Here is a 10,390-nt window from a genome sequence, read left to right on the forward strand (position 1 = left end):
CTACTAGAGGAATTTTAAACTACATATATGGCTCATGTTCTATTTCTATTAGACAGTGTTGGGCTACCAGGGGTTAATAAATTAGAGCTCATCGCCTGTTTTGTAAATAAAATTTTATTGGTAGACAGTCACACCATTTGTTCATATATTGTCTATGTCTGTTTTTATACTACAATGGCAGACTCGAGAGTTTCAACAGAGACTGTGTGTCCTGAAAAGCTTAAAATATTTATGATATAGCCTGTTATAGACAATGTTTGCCAACCCCTAGGCTAAAGATAACTTTGGGATTATCTAATATACCTACAAGCGTCATTTTATGACTAAAAATTAAAGCTCAGATAAGCCAAGAGACTTGTCCAAAGTATTTTTATTCTTAATTAGGTGATATTTCCATAATGCCACCCATTCCTGCATTCCTGCATTCATTCATTCATTGTCTTCACCCACTTCTAATATTGATCATTAAAGAAATAAAATCCTCATCAGTTAGAAAATCACTTAACATTAAATACTGAAACACCTCACACTAAATAATGAATCTCAACACGACAACATCAACGACATTTCAATGTAGTCATATAGAAATACGTTTCTGTCAGAGGAGCTATAGGCATGTACATACAATGGCAGAGAAACCCTTGAAGTAATATTCAACTATGAATAGGCTGTGAGATGGTCTTTAAATTAAGCTTCACTTGAAAACATTTTAAAGAGAATCTATCATGTAATCTGCTTTCAAATTAAACTTGAAATTCCCCCAAATGTGGAGCTAGCTTGCTAAAAATATTCATTATTGGAATTAAATTAGAAAAATTTTGCCACATCTCGGAGAAAGTGAAATCTGTTCCCAAAGACATCACAGCAATATATAACTGCCTCGGCTCCAGCAGGCATCATCTCTCACTGGACTATTCTAAGAGTCTCTAACTGGGCTCATCACCTCCAGTCTCTCTCCCACTCAAGACCTATCCCAAAAAACTCTTTTAAAATAAAAATCTGATCTGCTGAACACTCTTAAGTCTCTTCAAGCTACCAAGACAAAGTCAGTCTTCCTTATTGTGTCCAGGAAAGTCCTCGCCATCTGGCTCCTGCCTGCTCCCATGGCCTCATTTATAGTCCTTTGCACGTGAGTCAGGCTGGGCTCCTTACAATTTTCCAAATGCTTCATACTTTTACTTTCACTTCATATACATATCGTATTTATTTCTGCCTAGAGTCATCCCGCCCCATGGGTTCCCACAATGTACATTATACTTAACTATGTCATTGGACTTATGAATATTTTAATTGCCTACTAAAGTATTAATGCTACCACTACTATAGATAGCTAATATTTAGAAATACTTGACTGTGAGTCAAGCACTACATTATTTCATTTAATCTCCACATATTATAGATGAGGAAACTGAACACATGCAATGAAGCCAGGTGAAACCAGCACACAAATCCCCACATTTCCCACTCCACGGCCCCAGTTCCGAACCTCTACACCAGTTGCTCTCAACAGGGGCAGTTTTGCCTCCCAGTAGATGTCTGACAATATCTGGAGACATTTTTGACGGTCACAACTGGAGGGTTGGGGGAGCTATTGGCATCTAGTGGGTAGAAGCCAGCAATGCTGCTCAACATCCTGTATTACATAGGACAGCCCTCCACAGCAAAGGATTATCTGGCCCCAAATACCAAGAGGGCAGAGGAATTACCAGGTTCAAAATGTAAATAGTACCTCTGCTGAGGAACACTAGTCTACACTAAATCTCCTCCTGTAGATTGCCCCAGAAGACTCTGAGCATCTCATCCATATAAGAAGGATTTTTAAATGCTCTCCCATTGTGTCTGGCACCTGGCAGATGTCCCATGCATTTGTGACCAGTGGACAGACTCCAGAAGAAAAAAATTACTTATTCTAAGGCTTGATTTTTGTGTCAACTTCAATAAAGACAAATCAAAACACATATTCTTAATCAATAATACATGAATGCATGTGCAGCACATTCTAGAGCATACCTTCACTTTAGCAATACCTTATGTTTATTAACCCATAGAATGTGAGATAGTTTAATATGCCAGAGGCCTAGGATTTTTTTTTCCACAAGGCCTCAAGGAGGATGAGATGCTTTTCAAATCCCTTATAACTGATACATTACAGGACAAATTTATAGGTTTCATCTACGTAGTCATAACTTAACTTGTTTCCAAAAATATTTTCTGTGTAAGGTTTCCTTGTTTTTTTTTTTTCTTAAAAAGAAAAATAACACAAGACTAAACAACCTTATTCTATTCCCTGTTGTAGCTACAATTCAGATATAAATACTTTATTCTAGATCTCCAGATGTTGGAAGTATAGCAGAAGTGACAGTGAAGCCTAGGTAAAATTTTAAAAGTAAACAGAAATACAGCAGAAATAAACCATTCTCCAGCTTATATAAATTAATACACTTAAACAGCAGAAAGAAAGTCAAGGAAAGATTATGATTATAATGTTTTCAAAGGTACAGAAATTTAGCAGGACTTTCACATTCTTGCAAAACACTTCAACAATAGGCAGTTTTAACCAGTGTTGTATACAAGTTGCTAGGGGTTTTTGTGTGTGTGTGTGTGTGTGTGTGTGTGTGAGAGAGTGAGAAAAAGCAAAAATGTTCCGCTGTGGTGTTAGATACTGCTCATTTATCACTTTTTATGAAATGCATTAAAAGGTTAAAACATATGAGCCTGATTTTTAAAAAGTGTGACATAGTGAACTGTTTCTCACAACCTATTGTGCTGAACTTTTGCCATTAAAGGTTTTAGACACACACATACACGCGCGCACACACACACACACACACACAAAGGAAATAGTGATCAAATGAATTTTGCTACCTGCTCTCCCCTTTCTTGGACATTTATCATGCATGCTAGCATAAAAATAGGCTCTGGAAACTTTTACAACTTTTCAAACTCAAGATTTCCCAAACATAATTGAGCCTAGAGTAAAATAAACAAATACAGTAGTAAAAGAAGTAAAAAGTAATAATATAAGACCAGGATCTGCCAACATACTCAGAAGCAAGTAGAAGGGACTGAAAACAAGGACAGGGTTTGTGACTTGGGACATCAGGGTCACTGTAGCATTTCTCACTGTGATTTAGAAGCTGAGCACGGGAATCACAGCAGAAGCCAGAGACAAGCAGTGCCTTTTCCACTGTATGTGAGAACATGACACACACTTGTCACAGAGACAGATTCTGCACGTATGGACATGCCAGTCGTTAAGACATTTATGCCTGTAAGACAGAAATGTGAAAAAAGATGACCAAGCCCAAGAAACGTTATGATTGTTATCATCAATCATTCTTTTCTGAGCACCTGCTTTGTGTAGACATTGATGAAATCAGAAAAAACAGAGTCCCAAGAGAAACAAATGGTAAAGGGAAAAAGCATATCTGAACCATCTTGAGAACCAACGAACAACATGTCACAAGAGTTAGAATACTCAACAGGTTCCTGAATGTCAGGATCATATATTATGCTACTAACACCATGACTATCTTCTCAACCTTCCTCATCACAAACATTCCTGAGCCTCCAGAGGAGTCAAGTAAGTATATTCCCAAATAAAGAAAACGTGTCTGTTTTCGGTCTACATTCCTTTGTCCACACTTTTGTGTTGATAAACTTGTCACTCATGACTTTCTTATAAATGCCTAAATTCTTGATCACAGAAGAGAAGCCATGACTCCCTGAAGACCCTCTTTTGGAAGTAGGAAGTTGATTGAGCAACTCAGTCCAGACCAGTCCTTTCCTGATTATATGTGCCTCGTCTGCAGTCCACTCTTAGAACACAGACACACGTATGTATTTAGGTGTTTGTGCATGTGTGCATATGATAAGGAATAAACTATAGATAGTATTTGTTAAAATAGGATTAGGAAAAATAAAAATTGGATAAAACATGCAGACCAGCAAGACAAACGTGAGCTGAGATATATAAACCACAAGCGTCTTCATTGTGACAAGCTAGACCATGAATTTGTCTTCTGTTTTTTTTTCTTTTATCTCTAAATCATGATTGTCCCAGAAGATGTGAAACAGATGTCAATGATTTGCACATTGTCCATTGTTCAGTAATTTTCAAATAAGTAGAATAAAATAAGCTATTCAATACAATTCAATATTTCTCAATTGCTGAAAAAATACTTCAAGATCTTTCACTGTCTTACATGAAGGAGTAGAAACTGCAAAAATAGCTTTAATAGACAGCAGGCACTGTCTGACAAATAGCAAATAACTGTTTGCTTTTAGCACATAAACTGGTAAGATGATATCACAAAGGGTTTTCATTAAGTTCCTTTAAATTATTTTGCCATAAAAGATTTTTTAAATAAAAATATCGATCTTAGAACAATTTTAAACACATTGATGGATGCTGGTCAATCAATAAAATCAACTGAATGATTTTAGTGGTGGCTCATGCCTGCAATCCCAGCACTTTGGGAGGCTGAGGTGGGCAGATCACGAGGTCAGGAGATTGAGACTATCCTGGCCAACACGGTGAAACCCTGTCCCTACTAAAGTTACAAAAATTAGCTGGGTGTGGTGGCATGTGCCTGTAATCCCGGCTACTCAGGAGGCTAAGGCATGAGAATCCCTTGAACCTAGGAGGTGGAGGTTGCAGTGAGCCTAGGTTGCGCCACTGTACTCCAGCCTGGAGACAGAGCAAGACTCTGTCGCAAAAAAAAAATAAGGAAAAAAAAAAGATTTAAACCACTATACCAATATCATTTAATTGCTGGTAATCACTGACCAGCAGACAGTACAAGATTATCACAGATTATCTTCTTGCAAAAGCCTCAAATGCAGGTATTCTGGGTTGCTACAGGTAGATCTGCCTTCTGTGCAAATTTAATGTGTCTGAGGCAAGGGAGATGAGCCCTATTATCAAGCACATCTACATCTATCAGAAACACCCTCCAGGGAGTATATCACTTTGTTAGGACTGACTGTCATGATGGAAAAGCTACAATACGGTTCTCAGGACAGTCAAGGTTCCTAGGTCCTAATTCCAGACTCCCCTGATTTGCTATTTGGAAAAGATCCTCAAGTTCACAGCAGAACTCAGTTTCTCAACTCAATAAAAAAATAGCGCTGCACAAGAAGAGCTGCCAGTACATAAAGACTTCAAAGCCCTTTGAAATTAGGACAGTAGGGACCAAACAACATTAGCATTGGGCATAGATCACTATTCTAGCTGTCAGTTGGCCAGGTTCCTGAGAGGAAGATATGGAAATATATGACTTGTGACTCAGTGATTTTGGATACTCCTCCCACTTGTTTAAATGCCAAAATTGACTAACAAGTTTGGGAACTTAAATTGGAGAGTGAACATTTTAAATCAGAAACTCACCGGTCTAAATATATTCAACTTCCCTACTACTTGGATACAAGAGATTCTTGAGTGAATCTCACTGAAATTTACATTAATATACATGGGCTATAGAAATCACAATCTCCTCCTCAGATACAAAATAACCATTTTTAGGGGCCATATGAGAGACTCCAATGGGTATATCCATCTCATCACAATGGAGACAATTTCAGAATCCTTTTGTATGAATATGTTGTCTCATAGGTCACTGGGCTGCATGTTGAACTGAAAAATGGCTAGCAGGGCCAGGTACACAGTAGATACATAAATATTTGTAGACTGAATGAGGAATCAAATCAAAGAATCAAAATGACTTTAAATAAAGCAAGGAGTTAACTTGCCATCCATTGCTCAACCCGCTTTGACACTAGAACAAGCCCTCCAAGCAAAACAGACAGCTGTGATCTGGACATATGATGCAATGCAGGCAGCAAACGTTCACTCTGGACAAATCCATGTCCAAATATGACACTTAATACTAACCCAGAAGGGAAACAGAAGCACTGCCCTTTCTACCCTTCCATTCATTCTTCCAACAGTGTTTCACCTGTGCCCACGTACCAAGCTGTTTGCTAGGCTATGGGGAGTCAAAGATGAATAAACCCATGCATCGTGCCTCATCACAACTTAGAGGTGGGAACAGAAAAGAAAACAAACAGCCCTGCAGGTGATAAGAGCTATATAGACTAAAGCCCAAAGCATCAGGGGCGACAAGTTCAGGGGTGTTTATGGCCATAGGGTCATTTTCAAGTACCACGTTGTCCTGTCCTCTCAAATTGCTCTAATCAAAAGTTGGCTGAGACACTGGATATTTGGGAAAATTAGCTTACAGAGTGTGGTAACCACTCATTCCTCTAGGTTTCCTGAGCTTTATTTCTGCATTGGGATTCGTCACCAGAATCTCCACTGACAGGCCATAGTAGCTCAGGCCCCCAACAACAAACGTTCTGGGTTACTTTTCATCATTATGTCTTCTGCATTTTTTTTTCCATTCCAGAGTTGGTAAAAGACAGGACCATATAAAGAACCTGACTTTATTTTATGTAGAATTGAATTTCAAGTATTATCCATGATATAATTCGATATTTCATATGAGTATATACTAGTTGGCAAGCACCATGGCAAGCACTCTACATGTGTCATCCTTACAAGTTTAATGCATGCCACCTCCAGACCCCCTTTTCTCTGTTAACTTGGCTACTACTAAGAAGCTCAGAGCCAAATTAAATACTCTAAAGCAGTAAGCACTTAGGATTGTAGTTTAATTATCTTCCCTCCTCTACAAGATTATGATCTTTCTTCCCCTCCCATTCTTAACAGTCTTATTTTGTGAAATTGTTACTATGCATTTACTCAGACACACTTATGAACGTTGATACTTTAGACACAAAAACAAATCACCATAATCTTCAATTATAATTTCCTTTTGCTTTCAATTGGCAAGAGCTTCCGTGAATAACTAATTTGAAGATAACTCCTTTGATATTATGCTCTGGTCACTTGAAAACTCAGATAACGCAGTATTTCCCACGATCATTTGGTTCAGAATACTTTTATGAAGCGACAAAAGGGGCCAAAAAGAGGCTGACTTAACTAATAACATACGATAACTATCCGGTTATTTTCAAATCTATCACCAAGGCCTATTTATTTCTATCTTGTGTTGGATCCTGACCATTGCATTTTGCCCCCTCACCAACCACCATTTTTGCAGCCCAAATTGTACCAGCATGCACTGGTTGGTCCACTTAGGGCTGCCATTGTCAGAGGCACTGCCAGGACCTGCTGAATGAGAGGACACTGCTATCACCCAGTGAAGTCTAGTCCCTGGAATTTCACTCTTAGCACTGGCAATGCTTCTGGAACTCATAAAGATTCTGCCGAAATTCAGGGAGTTGAAGGTCAATGTCTTCCGAGGATCAAGGTAACATGTCAGAAAAATTCTGCTGCTGAGGATTTCCATGTATTCAAGGCAAATGTCCTTAGGAGAAACTCACAGAAATAACTCTTTGCATTGTCACTACACAGAATGGAAGGCCAGCTTTTATTTCAAAAAGAAAGAGAGAGAGAAAAAAATAAAGAGTGAACCATAAAAGCATGGCATGTGTGCAACACACACATACACACACACACAAAATAGATCTTGGCATGCCCAACTGGCACCCACTCAGGATGCGTAGTCAGGCGTTTTTGAGAGCATAATATTTGGGCACAATCATTAATTTATTCACCAAAGATTTATCCAGCACCTACTGCATGCCAAATATTGTTCTAGATGCTGGAAAATAAGAGTGAGTGAGGCAGTCAAGAGTTCTGTGCTCATGGATTCTATATTCTAGGCAAGGAGACAGGTGATCAGCAAGCATCAATTGAAATGAACAACTGAAACTGCAAATGCAATCAAGGAAAGAAAAAGAAAAACAAAACAAACAAACAGAAAAACCAGTGTGATGGGTATGAAAAGGAATGAGGGACCGCCTTTGCTCAAGTGGTCAGGGAAGGGCTTTCTAAGAAGGTGACACATAATCTTACACTAGAATGAGAAGACCGACTGAAGAAACCAATCACCTTTACTCTGATTTCCATCAAAAAGATGGGCTTACTAAAAAAAGAAACATGCAATACCATTTGTGGCTCCGCACAACTCATACTTTAAACAACAGCAAAAAAAAAAAAGGAAAGGAAGAGAATCCACAACTTTCTGTGCTCTTAAGGCAATTTTAAGAAATCACCCTTCCCGAAGATAATGGATTAAAAAGAAGTTGTCTTAATTCATCTCTAATTATGGCAGAATTTACTATGAAGAAACTGAAATGAGAGACATGGAATATTCACTCCTCTTCGTAATGTCAGTTGCTTTATGTAACAATATTCCAATGTCAATAAAAGTATACCTTTGCATTACAATGCCAACAGGAATTATTCCACTTTAAGAAAACAGTTCTGTAGCTATACTCAGTATTATTTACATTCACCAGCTATAAAATAAACCCAAATTGTATTTACTAGCAGATGGTCTCATTTCCAATATATAATAAACCTCTGAGATTAGGTAAAAATAGATTCTATATTTCTTTAACATGCACAAATAATAAATGAACGTTCGCCAATGTCTTTGTATAAAATACTCCAAACAAATCACTTGGTACTGAATTTCTGCTTGTCTCAATTAAAACACTTAGCCACCTGGTATGAAACATCCTAAAAACATCAACTGCTTAAAATACTTTGCACTGAAACACGTTTTTCATTGTTTCCTAGCCTCTGACTGATTTCAGAATTAGAAAGAATTAAGCAGAAGTGAATTGGGGAGCAGGTCAGTCACTGAATACTCAGAATGAATCATGAACGCGTATACTAAAATGCAATTCTTATTTCTTTGCAGTGCAGTGCATGCTATACATTCTTACAATTTAAATAAGCATGCTAAACTAAGGCCAAATAATGTGACGATTGCCCAACAGGTCTACATTACCTAATACATTTATCATTATGTAAACTGCTGTGCTTGATATTAATACACTGTGCAAGGAATGCTTAATCTCTTGAACTTCCAAACAGGTCTTTAAAACTGAATCTCACTAGTACCCAAGACCAATAATGTGCTGAGGAAGAACGTATTTCAAGTATATTTACTGATTACACAGTGTTTGAATCTTCAAAAATTCTAAATTTATGTGGAGAAAGGAGAACGGAGAATCTGAACTTGGCTGTTCAGGCAAACTCTTTCCTTTCTTTGCTTCACTTTATGAATTGTTATGCTTCTAGATCCTTCTTTTAAAATTTTCCATTTGGGGAAACTTGTACATTTAACCTTAAAACAAAACAAAACAAAACAAAAAAACCTCATCTCATTTCCTCCCTCCCCCTCCTTAAAATAAATAAGAAGGCTTAAGAATTAGCACTAATAATAATCCCACAATGGTCATTGGGAAATCCTCCCCCAAAGTGACAACTGCCGCTAAGAAGGGCAAAATCCACTAAGAATGAAAATTCCCGCAAATAAGTCCTTCTCTGAGGGGGTGGAGGTCACACAGCTGGCACAGCTGGCATCACAACCAACTCGAGGCGACCCAGAGGAAGATGCTGCGCCAAGAGAAGCAAAGCGAAGGAGCGCGACCCAGGAGGCTAGCGAAATCCCCGCCGAGTCCCCAGGAGGCGGAGAGAAGCCCAGTCGCCAGGCACCGGCCACAGCGCACGCCAACATTCAGGATAATTCTCCTTTCCAAGCCCCGGAGTTCCGGGGCAGGCGAAAAAGGGGGGATGGGAGACCCACAGTCCCTTTAACCCTCCCCCCCGGTCTGCCAACCTTTTCCGAACCCCCATGTCACACAACTTCCTCATCATGGAAACTTCCACTGGGTTCGGCGCTGAGGATGCCAAACTCCATTTCACAAGGAACATGTCAACAGCTGGGCTTGGGGTTTGAGGAACAGAGCCGCTGCGATTGGAACAGAGCCCGGCCACCCTGTTCCACCACTGTCCACGCCGTAGCTCCCAGCCTGCCGCCGCGCGGTGCCCGAACACGAGAGGGCACCTCCTCCCAGATCCGGGGCGCAGAAGCCCCGCGGAGGCAGGTAATCAGGCTGATGACACCCCCACCACCCACGCCCGCCCGCCCGCCCGCGCGCGCTCGGCTTAGCCGCCCGCACCCCTCCGGGTTCTTGCGACACTCCGTCACCATCCCGCCCACCCTGTGGACAGTTGGAACTGTCGCCCCCTCCTCCCCTCACCCCGCTGCCTCCGCGCGGTCCTCTAGCCAAATTACCAGTGCCCTGGAGCCGGTTGGGTTGAGCGCCCCTGCCCGGGGAAGGTAGCCTGCGGGCTCTTGCCCCGAGCCCGCGGAGCAGGAGGTCTCTTTTCCAAGCGCACTCACATTATTCATGCAAAGTTAATCCCCGCCGCGTCACGGCCGCCCGCCCGAGGATGTGCGCCTTCCTTGGCCAAGCCCCGCAGTCTCCACCCTCCTCCGCCCCCTCC

General features: G+C 40.4%; 2 protein-coding genes across 5 annotated transcripts in view; one reads left to right on the top strand and one right to left on the bottom strand.

The window, feature by feature from the left end:
* Positions 1-10,314, bottom strand: part of THRB (thyroid hormone receptor, beta) — a 366,193-nt gene extending 355,879 nt beyond the window's left edge. For 3 of the 4 annotated variants that reach the window (XM_011974798.1, XM_011974801.1, XM_011974800.1), the window contains exon 1: positions 10,144-10,314. The gene's annotated coding sequence lies outside the window, so the exon portion shown is untranslated. The remainder of the gene's footprint in view (positions 1-10,143) is intronic. The other variant, XM_011974799.1, reaches the window with a different exon arrangement.
* Positions 9,397-10,390, top strand: part of LOC105535656 — a 6,186-nt gene continuing 5,192 nt past the window's right edge. Inside the window, exon 1 of the mRNA XM_011974821.1 lies at positions 9,397-9,987. Within this exon, the coding sequence (XP_011830211.1) occupies positions 9,397-9,987 (591 nt within the window). The remainder of the gene's footprint in view (positions 9,988-10,390) is intronic.

The sequence above is a fragment of the Mandrillus leucophaeus genome, unplaced genomic scaffold (assembly GCF_000951045.1).
Source record: "Mandrillus leucophaeus isolate KB7577 unplaced genomic scaffold, Mleu.le_1.0 Scaffold149, whole genome shotgun sequence".
Taxonomy (NCBI): domain Eukaryota; kingdom Metazoa; phylum Chordata; class Mammalia; order Primates; family Cercopithecidae; genus Mandrillus; species Mandrillus leucophaeus.